Below are 19,247 nucleotides of genomic sequence, written 5' to 3'. Positions count from 1 at the left end.
CTGTAGCAGAACTTTTTGTGGCCGAGTTGATTTGTGGCCGAGTTGACTTGTGGCCGTGTTGACTTGTGGCCGAGTTGACTGTGGCCGAGTTGACTTATGGCCGAGTTGACCTGCACCCTCAAATACAGTACACCAACATTCTTCCCTACTTCTCTACCATGTTAAACAGGACTTGAGTTTTAAATTCTCCAGGTGAATGTGTGACGCATGTGTCCAGATACTTATCCCCCATGCAGAGGTACGCATTTTTCACATTTGTCGATCGGTACAAGGTGAGGCCATCGTCGTCTTGCTCTTTAAAAAACAGACGATCATCGTTGTTGGAGCTTTTCGCAGACTCTGGCTTAACTCGTTCCTGACACTGCGTAGAGACAAAAAGGCAGTATATTCGTTATAAAAATATTTCTCTTGCCTTACGGTTTGGTGCGGCGACAGGGGCGGCGCTAGCGGGGCGGGACCTCGGAACCTGGACCCCACTAACGGGGAATTTCCAGCAAGTTCGTCGGGGGAAAATCAAATCTCGGGCGCCGTAATAATCTATTTTAAATAAATAATCCCATAATTAACGCATTTCAGGGGCGGATTTAGGGGGGAGGGGCCGGCCCGGCCCCCGCCGCCTTTTGGACATCTCTGGATCCGCCCCTGCATTTTATTATCTTTCAATAGGTCGAGTCGGACCTTTAAATGAGCAGACACCATGTAAAAATTATGATGATGATGGTTGTGCTGGTGATGATTATGATAATAATAATAATAATAATTAATAGGTTGTGCTGTTATCTTACCGAATCTAAATATAAAACCGGATCGTTTGAACCTTTGTCGACTTTGCAACATAAATATAGAAATTCAGGGTAGTGGAACCTGATCATCACAGCAATCGAAGCCTTTCCACCACACGATGAGCCATGAAGAAACATGTACTCGCTGACCAGTACTGTTATTATATAAGAGAAAATTAGTTGGTTAATAAGTTGAATGTTCATAGTATATTTCTATTCTTACCGTAGCTTAACCGTCATAGCAACTTTATTCCACAAATAGCAACTTTATTCCACAAATGAAGCTGTTGTGATGACAGTGGCGCATCTGGGAGTCTTGAAATTTCGAAATTGGGGGATAGTGGTTGGGGTGGGCTCGAAGGTAGTGTGGGGACGCTGGATGATTTAAAGTCAGACTCCGGTGGAAAAAAAATGTTGATATGTTGTAGAACTGATTTTTCTAAGACACAAAAAAATAGTTTGATCGAAAGCTGAGCAACGGTGAATGAGATACAGATTTTTTAATATTTAAAAACTGGGGGAAAAAAAGGTGTAAAAATAGGCGGTTACGCCCCTTCCCCCTTCCCTTCCCCCTCCCCCCCAGTTTTTAAATATTCAAAAATCTGTATCTTATTCACCGTTCCCCAGTTTTTCGTCAAACAACTTTTTCCTGTCTTAGAAAAATCAGTTCTACAACATATCAAAAATTTGTTTTCCTCCGGAGTCTGACTTTAAGCGAGTTTGATATGAGGTGATTTTTTTAAACTAAAAAACTAAACTACTTGGGTGTAATTTTTCTTGCTTCGGACATTTTCAATGTGGGGTGACTGGGGGACGAAAATGAAAGGGAGAGCTTTTTTGGTGGAGGGGCATGTGCATCCCCCTATAGGCTATACGCCACTGAGTGGCTTAATGTCTTATACTGATATATTATAAGATGATGCAAATCAAGTACAGTACACTAACTTTCATTCTTGTCCTGAAAACTAGTTTTGTATGTCACATTTTTCCCATCCGTTGCTAGGTATGCATTCGCTGTGTTAAAATACCATCCATTTTGGACAGAAGCGGAGTGTTTGATGCTTTTTATGTAGCCAGGGGTTGTGTCGAGGTGTTCCATCTGACACATTTTCCCCTGCCAGAGCCGCGACGCCAGTCGCCGTAAGATAGGCCCTGAAAGTTTCAAAATAAAGTATGTGAAAAATTGGAAAAAATCAACATAAAGGTAAAGAAATAGTTATCAACTTCCAATATGAAAAATATCAAAATAGGCTCCAAGTGGGAGCGTTCCACTGCTTGACAATTTTTTTATGTTTTTATTTTAACTCTTAACCTTTGAAGCAACGCTTTTTAAAATATTGATAAATACATAACAATACGTTCCAAAAGAAGAGATTGCTTGTCAGCTGAAACCATACACAATTTAACAGTTACATAGGAAACGCAAAAATACTTGAAAATAAAAACATATAACGGATACCCAACTGTTGTTTACCCAGGCAGCGTCTGGGGGCTATAAGGTACTGCCACCCGCATTTCGATAACTCAGAATGGACTAGGGGCTATCAGGTACTGCCAACCATAACCTGAAAACAGGTAAACTATTGAATTATACAATTTAACAGTGAATACGTAATACATGGACTGGGTGGACTGATATTGGACGATAATTTGATATTTTGTTTACTTTACCCTCCTTGTATATTGGGATTACCTTTGAGATTTTCAGTTGATTTGGCACTATACCAGAGATAAAAGAACAATTTAAGATGAGTGAGTAAGTGGGACGGCTATTTGATCTGCAATGGCTTTAAAACTCGTGGGAATATACTGTATATACCATCGTAGCCAGAACTTTTACTACCATCTACTGTATATTATTAATGATATTGAATACTTCGTTTTCTGTTACAGATGTGGTAAAAATGAGTTTGATTGACAGTTACTCATATATTTTAATGGTGTAGACGAGACGATTTTTTGTTAAATTATTTCCAATGCTTACGAAATAGTCATTAAATGACGAGGCAATTTCTTCCTCCCCCAACATTTCTTTTTCTTTATGTTGCAAACGAGTTGGAATGACTTTCTTACCACAAGTTAAAAGTGTATTTTTACGAAAGGGACAACGAGTCAAGTTTAATTTATTGCCATTTGTTATAAAACTTAGAATTACATGTGTGACGCTTATATTACAAGAAAAAAAAGCATAACTTATAAATTATGAATTAAATTACAAAGGGAAGAAAACGGGAAAACGCATCATCCAGGAAATGTGGAGGAGTTTATTTAGCAGCCTGAAAGCCACATGATAAAAGTAAGGAACTGTGGAACGCCGTTACGCAACAATGGTCGATCCATATAAAAGGGATAGTACTTACGGCTAATCTGTCCAATAGGAATTACGATTTCGTAGTAGATTGAGCATCTATGCATCCTCTGTATCTGTTTTTCAATGTTGCCTTTGGTAACCCACGTCTTTTCTTCACTCAAGCTTGAGAACCCGGAGTCAGTTTCTGGTCTATTCCTTTCTGAGCCCACAGCCGCAATGTCGTCACCAGATTGGTCATCCTTATTGATGACGTTGTGGTTATGTGCATTATCTGAGCTATTTGGCTGTCGAGCGGTATTGTGTTTTTTATTTGGGTTCTTTCGGCACCTCCTCTGCATCTGCGCAGTCTCACCTCGGAAGATGCAAGCGTCTCTGAACGCTTGGTCATTTATTTCAATCGTTTCTACCATTTTCCTCACGACGCCACCACTTGTGTCTTCAACGTAACGTTCTTCATGACGTTTTACTACCTAATAGTATAATGGAATAATAACAATAATAATAATAATAATAATAATAATAATAATAATAATAATAATAATAATAATAATAATAATAATAATAATGGGATAATAATAATAATAATGGGATAATAATAATAATAATAATAATAATGATAATAATATTAAAAATAACAATAATAATTTAATATTAATGATAGTAATAGTAATAATAATAGTATAGGCCTAGTAATAGTAACATTAATAGTAATTATTATTATTATTATTATAGTAATATTAGTAATAATAATAATAGTAAATAATAATAATAATAATAATAATAGATTTTACTAATATTAATAATGGTGATGATGATAAGGAGGAGGATATTAATGGTGATTATTATGATGATGATGTTGATATTGTTGATGATGGTGATGATGATGATGATGATGACGATGATGATGGTGATGATGATGATGATGATGATGATGATGATGACGATGATGATGGTGGTGATGATGATGATGATATTACATAAAAGATAAGGCTTGTGTTGTATTTTTAATGGATACTATGGTATGACTTGTTAATGATGACTTGCAATTTCGAAAAAGTACAATAATTGATTTAATTACCATTTTCAAGTCGTTTTGTTCACTAATAAGTCTACGAATTTCATCCGTTGACATGTGATCTGCGTCGTTCTCATTTAGCTTAATAAGCGCATCGCCATCTCTACAAAAACGATTTGAAATATAAAGATGCAACTGATTTACTCCGATGTAACAATATAAGATAGCCTACTAGTCGATACTATATAGTTAAATACTGAAATTGTTAGGTTCACATAATAATTGATTCGGGCCACGATATGTGACCAATCTTAATGTATTTTGTTTGATAATAAATAAATTTTGTGACGTAACAAGCACGTACCATTGGCTAATAAATAACACGTTCTGATCAAGGAGGTATAAAAATAAAAAATAATGTTTATACCTCCTTGGTTCTAATTGGTCTGGTGTTAAGCTTGATTGACACTGTGGACCGGGTCCATTTTAAAATTAGCAATTCAATATTAATTAGTTTCTTAACAGACAAGACATGCTACGCACTTAAACCCGCCATCGGCCTAAGTGTATATGTAACTTACTTTATTCCAAATTCATTAGCAACGCCTTCTGCGTCAACACCTGAGAACACTTTCGTATCATTGTTGGTCATCACGTAGGCACCCATTTTACGCATCATATGGTCACAGGCTGGATCTGGGATATACAGCGCCACACGATCATTCTCATCTTCTTCTGAAATTTGTCGAAACAATGCTTGCAATAGACGAGACTTCAATCGATCCTAAGTGGTAGAAAAAAAAACATACTAAAATTAATTTCCCTGTACAAGTCTGTTATTTCAGGGGTGGCGCCAGGATTTGCCCGATGGGGGCGGGGGAGGTGGCGAGGTCCCCGACGTGGGGAGGGCCGATACCCCGACGAGGTCAGATTTCTCCGACGAAAGTAAAGTGGGCGTGGTCGAGCTTCGATTAAAAGGTTATGAAAGTGGTCCGAAAATTTTGACAATTTAGGGGTTTCAAAAGCTTATTTAATCCATTTTAGAGTCTACTAATATGTAGGAAATTATTTATGTGATTTTATGTATTTAAAATGGAGCTGACCTATTCTGGTTGAGTGAATCCCCCGACCTGTGGAACCACTCTTCTCATTGTTTAGATTACTGGTTACATATTAAATATTTTAAACGTCACCTTCGATTATTTCCGCTATATTACAATAGGTACAGGATGGGCTACAATAGCCGAACATCCCGGATCTAAATAATGCAAATTCGCCGACTGCCGGGTCACAGCACGCTGTGGTTTCAGGTAAATACTATTAACCAAGAGACCCCTTAGGCCGGGCCTCTGGTCCGTGTTCCGAAGTAAAATTTTAGTCAGACGATCTCAGGTAGCGTCTGACGAGGCCCCTAAACCCACTGGCACACCGCCACTGGAAAAACTTTGTTGGGACCATGAGCATAACGTGCACACATTCATATCATAATATGGCTTATGGTAAAAGAATTAATAAATAGAAGGCTATTTGACATTAATAAACGGAATTACTATCATTTGTGTATATACAGTAGGCCTATATTTAATGTAAACTTTCCGTCATGCGGCATGGTTCAAAGGGACACTTTGGGGAAGTATCCGTTGAAAATAAATTATCAATGTAAAAATGACGTACACAAATCAATAATCAGATATACTCAGGTGAAATGTACATAAATACACACACCCAACCACACACACACACACACACACACATATATAATTGTTAACCAGAGCATAATTGTTATTTTAATATTTTGCCTTTGGACATTGACAAAAATCTAAGATTAGACCTATATTAACGAAAAATAATATTGCTTTGGTACCGTACACTTTCAATCAATACATGCCGGCGCGGATCCAGAACTTCGCATAGTTCGCCATGACGAAGATCAGGGTGAGAGATAAAATTATATTTTAAGAAATGTAAAGTGATTGCAGTGTCTGGTGGAAAATTCCAACTCTTTCTATCAGAAATGCAGCTACCTAACCAATGGCAAAACTACAGACAAAAATGTAATATTTTTTTTGCATTTTCTGACTGCAAAACTGTTGAGTTTTGCTGTTTATTTTATTTTGATTATGAGTCACGATGCATGATTAATAAAAAAAAATCAGTCACAGGGAGGATAAATGTGCGTTGATCTTATAACTTTATTGGAAGGCATATATAATTTTATTATATTTTGTTATTTTAAAATCACAAAAGACAATTGTGTATATATTTTTTTAATTCCCTGGTGGAAGTAAAATCACACCAATTAAGCTTGGTGTTGGTCAGAGTACAGTCGTTGAAGAATTGCATTATTCTGCTTCTTTTAAGAATAAGTTGTGTTATGACCAAGTTATTATAATATGAATTTTAAACTGTAATATTAAGACCAATCAACACATAAACATAAAACATGTACATATAAAAATTATTGTGTTAAACTTTCCTCGTCGGTGCGTGTGTAGTAATTGACTTTGATTTGTATAAAAGCTAAGCCCACATAGTCGCTGAATTTCAATTTAAGAAAAAATGCATCCTAGTTTCTTAATCATTATAAATTTTACACTAAAGAGAAGAATAATATCATTAACCGTTCACCCCAGAGTTCACAGACTTGTGGTTCCTGAGTTATGTCAAGAGGGAGTAGGTTGAGTCTAAACGACAAGTGGTGTTTAAAGCTGGCCAACCGGCCCTGATTATATACACAGCCAAGGCCAACTTTGAAATTGTAAAATTCTGGAAGTACGTCAGTCCATGTTCAGTCAGTATACTTTTGTCAATTCTTTCAGTTGTAGCACAAATAAAATAATTTCAATCAACACATCGGTGATATTTATACGAAAGTATTACTAAAATAATCTACTTACCACCATTATATTAGTATATACACAGACAAAACCAACTTCAGTAAGTATACTTTTGTCTATTCGTTCAGTTTACTTTGTAGCACAAACACCGATTCTCAATTACGGGATATCAACAGATCGGTGATATTTATAGGACTTTTAGATGAACATTGCGGACTTGCATAGTGATTGACCAATCAGATTTCAAAGATCATAGCTGAAAATGTGACAATTGTTTGAGGCACGCGTGTAATTAAACAAAATTATCTCTGACAGGACTTTTAGTTGTATAGGTAAATATCCTCGACCTCTTTACAGTATACCCAGTAAACATCCGGGATACCTGCTTCCTACATCCGTGCTGATGTTCTGAACTCGTCGCCTTCTGACGTGTTTTGTTGGATATCGATAGGCCTTTGTCTGTTGACATCTTAAAAGAAGAAACCCCTAGTAAAAGGTAATGATAATAAACTTCAAAAAACGTTAATAACAACAACAAATCATATTAACAATAAATAATAATAACAACAATTATAAAATAATTACAATAATAACTATAACGACAATTATAAAAATAATGATAATTGTAAATAAATTCTCAACTGATTTCAAGGAGACCATTTCAGGGGTGGTTCCAACGGGGGGGGGGGGGTCTATTTGTAATTAAGTCTATTTGTAATCCCGGTGTCTATTGTAATCAAGCAACCCTGGTTTTTTTTTATCTATTGAGTATAAAAATATTTTGAAATGATCATCAGACCATACCATAAAAACGTATAGAAGAAATGGGGAAATAACACAAAGGATGTCTTTTTATAGACACCTTATATCGATCTACAAATCGACGGCCATTTTTTTTCTTATATAGCCTATTTTTTAGGATAATATATTAGACTATCAAAATCAAATTTAAGAGTTTATTTGTGTTTGACATTTGTCTGTGAAATTAACAAGGATCTTTTAGGGGTCCCAACTCTTCCGCAAGTTGTGGGAATCTCCCTGCTGTATTAAATCGGGAAGAAGCGGGGGAAGAAGAAAACAAGAATAATCTCTTGGTGCGATCAATGCCGTAGACAAAAATTTCAAACAGTTTGGGACAACATCAAGGGGTGGACCCACTTTACGCCTAAATTCAAATTTTGTGGACCCATTTTCTTAAAAGTTGACGGAATTTACGCAAAAATATGGAAAATCTGAACCCATTTTCCTAAAAATGTACCCATTTTAGGCTAAATATGAAAAAAGTGGAAAATTGTGTGGGACTGTCCCAAATGTCCCAGTAGCTGGCTACACGCGCGGCATTGTGTGCGATGCCATTAGGGGAATCACTGTGCACAGCAAAACAAAAATAGACGTGTTGAGAAAAGCTCATTTTAACAGATCTCCCGGAAGTGGCTTCTTCCAACTTGGGACCCAATGTCTTTGCTTTAACAACACCATAAAAAGGTGCAACGAAAATGTTCCGAAAGCGGTGCTCCTGCAGACAACTTCAATTAACAAAGGGCGGGAGCGGGAACGAGAATAGTGGTTGGTGGCGTAGTTTATTGTTGTGCAACTCCTCTTGAGAGTTGCTGTGTAGAGTAGAAGTAGGGCCTATTTCTATACGGCATTAATTGACTTTATAGTATATTGTTTTATATGTCTGTTAGCTATTGTCATATTAGTAACCGGTTTTTTTTTTTATTGAAGAATAAATGTATGTATTGTAATGTACATCGCCATACAGTGTTGTGAGGTAAGTCTAGGTAGGCTAGGCCTATATAGGCCACCGTTCACTGAAGCCTATCTTCACCCCAGCCATTGCAAAATTGCGGGCCAGTCAATCAAAGCCAATTCCTCTTTTCGATCCTTCTATGGCCGTGCTGTCAAATAATCGATCGCAGATATGTTGTCACTATCGCTAAATTAATAATAGTCCAATAATAAGTAGGTTTTTGTAAGATAGATGAAATGCATTTAAAAAAGGCAGTTTTGTTGAATATTGTAAATATATAATAATATTATTTTCACAGACCCAAACAGCAATAGAATCTAGGCATTAGCCTATGTGTGTACCTGCTTTTATTGTTACTATGTAATCTGGACATTGGTAAAACATGGGAAACTTTTCAAGTCGGCAGACCGAGCAAACGACTGATGAGGATGACTTGGAAGATAACCCTCTTTACGATGAACCAATAAACTTTAATAACACGTGTTTGCGGCTAGACAGTCAAGGTAATTTTTTGGCAGTGGCTATTGCTACACCAGGTTAAATAAAATCCAAATCGTGATTTGATGTTATTATGTGTATGGAAAACAATATCCAATCACAATCAGGAATTCGTTTAAGACTGGTGCCATTTTCTTTGCTACTTCTCACAGCAAAAGAATGCTATTTTCTGTTGAGAAAGGATTTGGTTCATCACACGACAGTATCCAACAAATAAAGCAGCATTTAATGCCCTGTCTTTGTTGTATCCATGTTCAATTCACCTTTCCTTTAAGCCCCGCCCATTGGATATTGTTGCAAAGTTCCCACAATGTGCATTATGTGTAAGATTAGCATGTAAAATATTCTAGAAATATTGTTATAATATGTGACTGGCTCTGGCAAAACCCAATGTTTGTTGCATTTCTAATTTGTAAAGCACCCAAAACATTTGAGAATCTTGAACATTTTCATGTTTTTGTTTTTTATAGAAGATTGATTAACATTTCTCTAAAGTATCAAGTACTAAATCTAACTGAAAAGTATATTAAAATTATTATTAGAATGAAAATCTTTATCATGAACTATTGATTTTAGAATCATTGGAAACTGTTTTCTCAAAACTTGCATGCCTGATATTATAAAATGAATTGAATATTTATAACTTTGCTAAAATCAACCAATTTCCATCAAATAAACACTGCTTTAAGGAAGAATTCATGCAGAACTTTAAAACACCAAACACTCATTTTTTATTTTTTCCTACAAATGGCTGGTTTTGCCAGAGGCGTTTGCATATAAATCAGACAATACAGGGGTCTGACTCTGTTATTTACCATGAATCTGTGCCTGTGATAATGTAGTACAGCTTATCTTTCACTGTGGCATTGCACAAATCTTCACAGTCTTATACTGGCCATTTTTTACATATAGGGCGCTATATACAATTTTTTTTTTTAACACATCAGACGCCGGCAAAGTTGGCAGGTATACCGTCTTCAAATTTGACGTTTATTTTACTCTTTTAATGACGACAGGATTTCAGTAGGAGTGATATCTTGGGAAACGCTGTGCAACATTTAACACTTGTTATGCCCACACTTTTAAATTCTATGTGATAAAAAAATGTGATATGCCCATATTTGGTTGTAATATGACATCACCATACCCATATATGGGCAAATTTGATAAGTGTGAACTGTTAATATTATTATTATATTATTATTATTATTTTTATTATTATTATTATTAAATTTATATTATTATTATTATAATATTATTAATAATATTGTTAATATTATTATTATTATTATAATATTATTATTATTATTATTATTATTATTATTAATGTTATTATTATTATTGTTATATAAGAAATGCATTATTATTATTATTATTATTATTATTATTATTATTATTATTATTAATATTTTTATTTCTTGTTGCTGGCAGGTAACAGGTTAGACTGTTTTAACTTTTCTGATTATAATACTTGCACTTTCCTAACAAGTATTAGGCCTACTGTTGGAGCCACTTAAAGTTAGGGACTAAAAATAGCAAAAAAAGGAAACGGAATTAAATGTTTTGTATTTGTATATAGATTGTTGTTTGCATTTCTTGTTCTATTTGGTACTATCACAAAATTTTACAGTTGAGACTTTATACCAGGATTACCCATAAAACAAAACTTGAATGGGATCCTAGTCCACATTTCAAGCGCTCTGAGCATCTTACATTAGATGGATTTGTGCACTATATAAAACTATACTATTATTATTATTATAAAGTAAAGTACCAATCTCCACTGCAGTGTACATTGTACAGTGTACAATGTAAAGTGACACTGCATTTTTATAAGTACACATAATTGATAGATTAAACGAGAACTTACCTGTTTGAAGTTTCCTCTGTCGGCTCCTTACACAGCATCTCCGTGTCGGAGAAATTTTCCTCATGTATTTGATTTTTTATGAGCAATTCAATTTGGCTTTCTAGTTTAGACATTCTAGTCAAAATCTCTTCATTTTTAGAGGACGACTTCGCCCGTTTTGGCTTTAATTTTTGCCTAGGGGTGTCCCCTTTTTGGTTAGCCTGCGTCGATGTTCCAGGGGTGTCCCCTTCGTCTCCCACACGCCGTTTAGCGCTGAGCTGGCCAGTCGGCACGGTGTTAGCAGGCAGCTGGTCAGGCATCGTTGAAATTTCTCCCAAGTTAAGACCAAAATCAAGCTCATTGTGACACAAATCCATTTTCGAATAACCCAGTAGATGATAAGCAACCCTTTGTATTTCGTATCAGAAACAAAATGAGGGTTTTTAGGCGTTTTTGCTATTGATAATTTTCAGCACATCCAAGTCTTCCCGCGTAGCGATGCTCACTGGTTTGCTCGTGCGCACGCTTGTATCTCATAGAATCTCTTCCACGAATTACGGAATGAAATTAAATTTATACAATAAATGTAAATAGACAGTAGATAACATGGGAAGGAAACATTCACTCAATGTCCTCAGATCCTGTTAATGTACAATACCAAGATGGATCTATCCCTCTTTTATACTCAAAGCTAGTTTTTATTGATTTTTTTTTGTTTGTTATTTTTGATTGAAAGTTGTTCCAGTCTTCAATAATGTATACTGTAGCATCACAAAATGTTTGTTCAGTTTGGCCTTTGGTATTGTAGGGTATAACGTCATTAATTTTTAAAGTGAGCATAGACACAGAAAGTACACTAAAGATGTTTAAAAAAGGAGCTTGAAACTAGGCAGTTAAAATCAACAGACATAATTGTTCAGACCTTTTTAAATCAATGAACAGAAATATTTATAAAGGAACACGAAAGATAATCATCAAATTGAAAGATTGAATATGCCAATTTTTTTTAGCTTTTGACATTTGAAATATTGTTCTAACTATAATTATACTAAAATTAATGCTCACATTGTCTTTCCACATTAGTTTGTTTTTATTATTTTTTGGAGTGCGTTTGTCTGCTGTGAATTGCCAGTAAATAAGTTCAAATAAATTTATTCAAAACTGTAATAGTGTAGGTTAATTGGCCATTTATTGCTCACTCTATCTTAGTAACTTTAAAAGATGTTTATTTTTTCTATCTCTTCCTTGTCTAGGTGATCATCATGAAAAGAAAGAGGAAGTTCCGGAACATGTACTCACCGGCGTTATCACCGGAAGAGTTTACTCAAGCAGTTCCAATGACAGTTCAGATGATTCCGATGATACAGCATCATCTGAAAAAGAAAACAGAAGCAGTCAACAGCTGCGCGGGAAGAGGATCCCAGCCGCAGGGAATTTCCCCACTGTGAATAAAGACTTGGATAAACATGTTGGCGAATATGATAACGGATTATTAGAGAAAGAGGAAGGTGTGGCGTGGGAGGTTGACGTTTCTGATTTTACTAAAGATACAAGGAAGATTGTTCCAGCAAAGATACCGAAAGGTTAATTTATACATGTTTTAATATGTTTGAATAATGATAATTATTTTTACAATTACAACCGCTATTTGTGATATCTTTATTTTGCAAACTATAAGTACTTTGAAAGAATGGACAGAAATTTAATAAGTATGTAAATTAAGTCTATTTGATAAAGTGAGTGGCAGAAGTTGTAAGTTTGACAAATTTGACATGGGACTTTTCTTTGAAAACCCTTTCCCATATGGGGTCCAAGGAATGCACCAAGGTTTTGATTCTTGAATGTGAGAACATTCGTGAGTCTCACAGCCAATGTGTTAAACTTGGCAGGTTTGTTGGGGTCAGGGTATGAGTGATGTTTTTTCCCCTACCTGACTTGTTATCGTACTGAATACTTTTGCAAGTGATTGTGGTAAGAATTGAACCCACGACCTTCAGAAACTAGCCTGGTGTCATAACCACTAGACCACCAATCCTGTGCTTAGTAACCAGTGTTGAATCTGATCCCCAAGTAGCAGGGGGTACTGCAATAATATATACATGTAGGCCTACTACTGTATCATTATGCTAACAAAATCACATATTTTGTACAAAGGTTTGATTTGATATATAATGTAATTAAATTAAATCATTAACATGCATCGTTTGCCAATTATTCCAAAATTCTCACAAAAGTAAAAATCAATCCAATTCCTGTGTAGGTCGCAAACGAGAAGAACAGTGGAAAAAAGTGCGAGATAAATTTTCCGAGCCTTATATGCCGCCCTCAGTGACTGCAACAGCCGAGGATATCTCCCAACGTAAAGTTCTTGATCAGAAGCGATGGTAAGTTTTACATTTTCCTATGGCACAATGGTGTAGTGCTTTGCTTCTAATCAGAAGGTCAAGAGTTCAAATCTCAAACTGGTAACTTGGTGTGACTTTGGCTATTGCTGATAGAATGCACCCCCCAATTTCTAGACTCCTCTAATTTTGAGACCCCTTTAATTCAAGACTACTTTTCAAAGAACCAAATAACAATCTTCAGTATCAACCCTAAGCCACAGGGGTAGATCCAGAGATGTCCAAAAGGGGGGCCCCCAAAAGTTTGGCCGATCGAGACAACACTGCCTTAGGGGGTCCGGGGAAATTCCCCGCAAAATTTTTGTGTTGTAGACGCCCGAAAATAACATTTGAGGGGTTCTGGGCTAGCATTTTTTTGTTTTTCTTTCTTTTTTTCTTTTTTTTTCCTTCTTTTTATCTCCCAAAGGGGGCCCTCTAAATCTTCCCCTGAGCTACGCCTCCATATGGGGACCAAACACCAAGACCACCCCAAGTTTGAAGTTCCCAAAGGTGGTCTCAAATTGGAACTAGTCATTCCTCACAAAAATCAATTTTTTCGTTATTAATACAGGGTTAAACAGTAAAATGAGAACTACTTTATAACTAGGTAAAAGAATCATTTAAATCTGACATTTCATTATGAAGTTACAAGTGTTTAAACATACAGCTGTCTAAGGAACAATATTTGAGAAATCAACCTTCAAAATTTATGATTTCAGCCAGAAACCATCACCAAATCGTTAGAAATTGCTGTTTGAAAATGGGGAAAATAACAACATAGCATGTAATATAGATATATAAATGTTAGTTTAGTGTAATAAAATAGATTTCAAAAATGTTGTTTCAAAAATATTCCAGCATGTATGTATGTCTGAAACAGGATTTGCGACGAGTGACTGGTTTGGCTTGTCTTTGCCAAATATGTATATTTCCTTTTCCCTTGGTATCTGATCTGGTAGTCCATTATTGTGTGATGAAATTTGTGCAGTACTGTATTAATTGAATAATTCACAAGGAATGAAGATGGTTGCACAGTGTAGCTTACGAACACAAAGATGACGGAATAGAAATAGTGTGAGGGATGTTTTGTGTGATTAATGCTAAAATAAATACACAAATTTTAATATTTGTTTTACGTACATTTATTTTAATAGGTTTATATTTTATTTATTTGTTTATATAGTTAAATAAAGGCTGATTGACTAACTGGTGGTTGATTAGATTAATGGATTGATTGACTAATTGACAGATTTATATTTTTCTTTTTATTCAGTTTTCTTACTTGTCACTATCATATTAAATATTTTTTGTTGTAGGTTCTGTATCAGTCGTCCGCAGTACAGCAAGTCCTGTGGAATGTCTTCGCTAGTTTCCTGTTGGAATTATATGTTCAGTACACTTGGGTTTGGAAGGTACAGGTTTAGTTTCACTGTTATTCAAACTTCAAAACAATTCCACTCTGTCTCCCTCTTTGAAAAAAAAAATATGCTCAGCAACAACCAGGGGCAAATGTAGTAGTTTAAGATACTCTGTCTGTATCTCTGTCACTTTTATCACTCTTTAGATAGTTCTAATTTGTTGTTAATGACGTGAGTTTAATTCTGTGATTGCTCAACAGCCTTCGGCCGATAACACAAGAGGAAGCATTGACTGTGTTTGGATTTAAACCCCCATTCAACGATATTCGATTTGGACCCTTCACTGGTAATGCAACTCTTATGAGGTAAAACATCACTAAGTTAGTACATCAACAATATTTACAATTATAACACACAAAATACAGAAAGAATATTTATATATAGTAATACATTAGAACTCCTGTAAGGAGACACCTTTGGGACCAAAAACAATTGTCCTTATTTAGTGGTGTACTCTGAATAGGGATTGTCCGTAGTGTTAAAAGGTACGCTTTCCCTCATTTTGTGGCTGAAAAAGTGTCCCCTTAAATGGTGTCCCAAAGGAGGGGTTCTACTGTATTTGTATTTGCATTTAAATAATGACTTTAGCTGTAAAAGTGTGTTGCAATTCAGAACACGGCAGAATATTGTTGACTTTTCAGGTGGTTCAGACAACTGAATGATCATTTTGGTGTACGAGGGCGCTGTCACTACTTGTACAAGCCTCACGGTAAAGGTCGTACAATGGGTAGGACGTCTGACGAAGCACTGAGAATGCTAAAGAATGGTTTGAGGGATACAAATACAACGTTTATCTATCATTGCCAGAACCATTACTTTTGTCCAATAGGATTTGAGGATGTACCTAAGAAGGCTATAGATGCATTTAGGTAAACAGTTCTTTTTTTTTTTATTAAGGAAAAAAATTTGTGTTGCCGAAGCCCAACTAAAATTTTAAAAAACTTGGAGTCGGCTTTAGTTTTTTTCAATTTACAATTTTTTCCCAGGAGGCGCCCCAAATACTAGCGTGATAATGCCAGTGTTCAAGATTTAGATAAATACTTTTGTATTTTAACTACGGATTTTTGCACAGTGGTTATATATTTTACTAGCCAGGGTATAATTCGTAATTCAGCTTCTGGTGTTTGTTTTGTTTGTTTTTCTAAATAAAAAACCAATGATTCAAAAAACAAATGCATAAGCTCAATAAACATTACATGTTTTTAAATAATATCCTCTCTTAAGAGAAAGGTTTAGAGACACAGAATACCAAGCAAATAAGAGAGTGAAATTAAAAGTATGGATTTGATTAGTTCATGTAAGATATAAATTGGAATTTTGAGAATGAGCAAAAAATCCAGTTTTTGACAATAACTTTAACCCAGGGCTTTGGGATTTAAAGATAAGCATATTAACCACTCCAATATGATACATTAAAACAATAATACTCATTATACAATAATAATAATGAACATAAAATTATAATGCTTACCAAGTTCATTTGTGCTTACCATCTCTGATCATGTTACTATTTTCTATAGAGGAGATTTGACGAATGAAGATGTCGAAACCTGGATTTTGGTTGGGGATCCAAGCCGCAAGCACCCAGGTTTACACTGTTTCAGGTAGGCCAACTCTATACTATGCTCAGAAAAACTCAGCACACCATTGTACTGAGTTGTGTATGGATGTAATCTGTGGCTACTGAGACACTTACTGTTCACATAATTTCTCGCCAACGGGGGCTGAATTGGTCAGTGCATCGGGATAACCCCTATTCTCTGAAAACAAGCACTGAGGTCTTTAAAGTGCACATGAGCCAGATCTGTACACTGGACCTCCAATTTTAAGTCCTTATCAAAGAAGATTTTGTTCCACTAAAAGCTTTTGAACCAGCACTGCTGTTAAGGGTGTGATTAGCAGTGCTTCTATCTTACCGTTCAGCTGCTCGTCTTGCCACTAATTTATTTATAGATTTTTATTACTGTGTAACAATAGAATTTATCCTATCAAAACTCGTTGCTTGTTTCATTACAGATGGGAAGACATCTCTGCTGATTTGAACTGTCAGTCTCCAGACTTCATCAACATCAGGAAATTACATCTTGGCAGACAGGTGCGTAAGACAAAGAAGGTAGGAGGCAACCTGCATTGCATCATGGCTTTCCAGAGGAGCTTCTTCCAAGGAGGGGCTGGTACTGAAGGAGCTGGAGGAGAAAAACATATTACTAAGATCATTGAGAATGATGGAGGAGGTGATAGGAGAATTGGGAATGGCAAGAAGCTGCCCATTGAAGATGTGGAACACATTGAAGAATCTGAAGAAAGCAGATCGAGGGATGTTTCTGACGATTCTGGAGAAGTTGATTTACCACATAAATTGAGTGATGTACCATGTGAATTAAGTGATGTACCATGTAAGTGAGCAATGTACCATGTGCATTAGTGATGTACCATGTACTGTAAGTAAGCGATGTACCGGGTGCATGAGTGATGTACTATGTAAGTGAGTGATGTACTGTATGCATGAGTGAAGTACCATGTGAATGAACGATTTAACCTCTTAATTATGTACAGTGTAAATTCAGCAGCGTACCAGGCAAATTAAAAGGTGTATCATGTGAGTAATGGACCATGCAAATTGAGTGATGTACCATGTGAATTGAGTGATGTACCATGTGAATTGAGTGATGTACCATGTGAATTGAGTGATGTACCATGTGAATTGAGTGATGTACCATGTGAATTGTGTGATGTACCATCCAAATTGAGTGATGTACCATGCAGAGTGAGCGAAGTACCATGCAAATTAAGTGGTATACCATGCAAATGGTGTGATGTGCCATGCAAATGAGTGATGTACCAACCATGTGAATTGAGCGATGTACAGTATTATTTAAAGTGAGTCATGTGCCATGCAAATGAGTGATGTGCCATGCAAATTAAGTGATGTACAACTATGCAGTGATTTACCATGTGAGTTGAATGATGAACCAACCATGTGAATTGAGTGATGTACCATCCCAAATGGGTGATAAATGATTCAAAGAAATTTAGAGAAATGGTGGTGGATTCATATAAAAAGTATGCGAAAGAATGCTTAGTGAATTTGTACTGCTGCTGAGGAATATTATTATTCACCTGAAATGTTACTAATTTACTTATTGTATTATGGGAAGGAAAGCATAAGAAACGTGTGTCCTTTACATACTCCATTGAACATACTCCATTAGTTACCTATGCAATATCAATAGTTTGAACTTGCCTTCAGTATTTTAGTGTTACTCCAATAGTTATAGAAAAGAGTATAGAACTGCAATTCTATACTTTTTGAGTTTAGTAATGCCAGTTGTCCAAATATACAGTAGTTGGTTATAGATTTTGTATTTTTCATATTTTTAAGGTAAAAAATGCTGAATTTAAAAGTCTGCTGCTAACAATACTTTAGTATCTTCTGCACTTAGAATCTTAGACCAGTGGCGGAGTTTTTCTGCTGGGGTGGCAATCAAGGTCCTAATGCTCAAAACAAACAGAACCTCAGATAGAGAAAAAGGTTGTTTCTTACTTATTGGGGATGGGGATGTGGCACTGAAAGCTTTATAGTTTTAGCCATTTTAATTTCTTAATAGTTTGTGGAGGTGGGTTGAGGGTTTGGAGATGACGCACACCTTTTTTTCCACTTCCTGCATCTGCCACTGTTGACAATGCTGTACCGCATTATCAGACACAATATAATCAAACATTGTCTGTCAAAGTTTATGATTTCGGGCATTTCTCATACAGCAACCATCACCAAGTCCTTAAAAAATGGGGAAAATAACAGCAAAGCATCATGTATAGCTATATAAAGGTTAGTTTAGTGCAATAAAATAGATTTTAAAAGTGTTGATGTTCCAGCAGGTTTTGGCCATTGTCTCTGAAACACGACGAGTTACTGGTTTGGCTTTTCTTTGCCACATTTATTGCTTATTAAGAGATAAAAACTTGCATATATAATATAGGCACACCTTTTCAAATGATGTACAGTGCATACATAGAGTTGTGCTTGTGGTACTTGTGATAATGTTCAAATCCAGACATAGACCGTAGATAAGGTTTATGGTTTAGGGGAAAACTACATAGACAAACGGAAATATGGTATTCTCTCTCAAAAAATGATAACCCCTTTTGAAAATGAAAAGAAATATCGGCCCTTCTACCCTGTTCAAAAAACCTTGCAATGATGCAAACATTCAATAATACAGTATTAGATTTTGGAGAAAAAAATGTTGGTATATGTAACTTGTCATTATTATAGGTCTATGAGTGTACTAATTTGTTTACTCTGCTTGATGATGTTGGTTACATATTAATGATAACTTAATGGTCTAGGTCCGTTGCCACCTGGCCCTTGCCACCTGCCCATTTACCACCCGGCCATACAT

The 19,247-nt window shown here is 35.7% G+C and overlaps 2 protein-coding genes across 2 annotated transcripts; one reads left to right on the top strand and one right to left on the bottom strand.

Annotated features, from left to right (window-relative positions):
• On the bottom strand, positions 1-11,559 carry LOC117106586. The gene is made up of 8 exons (XM_033247971.1): positions 11,067-11,559; positions 7,006-7,414; positions 4,690-4,892; positions 4,172-4,271; positions 3,143-3,563; positions 1,728-1,934; positions 786-937; positions 1-361 (listed from the first exon to the last, which is right to left on the bottom strand). The coding sequence occupies exons 2-8, from the start codon at positions 7,009-7,011 to the stop codon at positions 146-148; spliced, it is 1,305 nt and encodes a 434-aa protein (XP_033103862.1). The 5' UTR covers positions 7,012-7,414; positions 11,067-11,559; the 3' UTR covers positions 1-145.
• LOC117106585 (basic immunoglobulin-like variable motif-containing protein) lies at positions 8,524-19,241 on the top strand. Its single transcript, XM_033247970.1, has 9 exons — positions 8,524-8,719; positions 8,997-9,201; positions 12,299-12,628; positions 13,306-13,429; positions 14,743-14,838; positions 15,045-15,149; positions 15,486-15,713; positions 16,365-16,448; positions 16,861-19,241. The coding sequence occupies exons 2-9, from the start codon at positions 9,081-9,083 to the stop codon at positions 17,246-17,248; spliced, it is 1,476 nt and encodes a 491-aa protein (XP_033103861.1). The 5' UTR covers positions 8,524-8,719; positions 8,997-9,080; the 3' UTR covers positions 17,249-19,241.
• The last annotated feature ends 6 nt before the right edge of the window (positions 19,242-19,247 follow it).

This window comes from Anneissia japonica, unplaced genomic scaffold (assembly GCF_011630105.1).
Source record: "Anneissia japonica isolate Jap-2015-1 unplaced genomic scaffold, ASM1163010v1 scaffold287989_len141851_cov153, whole genome shotgun sequence".
Taxonomy (NCBI): Eukaryota; Metazoa; Echinodermata; class Crinoidea; order Comatulida; family Comatulidae; genus Anneissia; species Anneissia japonica.
This window is presented reverse-complemented; position numbering and strand designations above follow the sequence as displayed.

What these genes read in the sequence shown, in the direction of transcription:
- LOC117106585 (XM_033247970.1), top strand. Translation starts at nt 9,081, where the DNA reads ATGGGAAACTTTTCAAGTCGGCAGACCGAGCAAACGACTGATGAGGAT. An exon ending in TTTGCGGCTAGACAGTCAAG is followed by an intron (nt 9,202 to 12,298) that starts GTAATTTTTTGG and finishes TTCCTTGTCTAG; the next exon opens with GTGATCATCATGAAAAGAAA. An exon ending in AGTACACTTGGGTTTGGAAG is followed by an intron (nt 14,839 to 15,044) that starts GTACAGGTTTAG and finishes ATTGCTCAACAG; the next exon opens with CCTTCGGCCGATAACACAAG.
- LOC117106586 (XM_033247971.1), bottom strand. An exon ending in GCTAATGAATTTGGAATAAA is followed by an intron (nt 4,272 to 4,689) that starts GTAAGTTACATA and finishes TCGTTTTTGTAG; the next exon opens with AGATGGCGATGCGCTTATTA. An exon ending in TCCTATTGGACAGATTAGCC is followed by an intron (nt 1,935 to 3,142) that starts GTAAGTACTATC and finishes TGAAACTTTCAG; the next exon opens with GGCCTATCTTACGGCGACTG.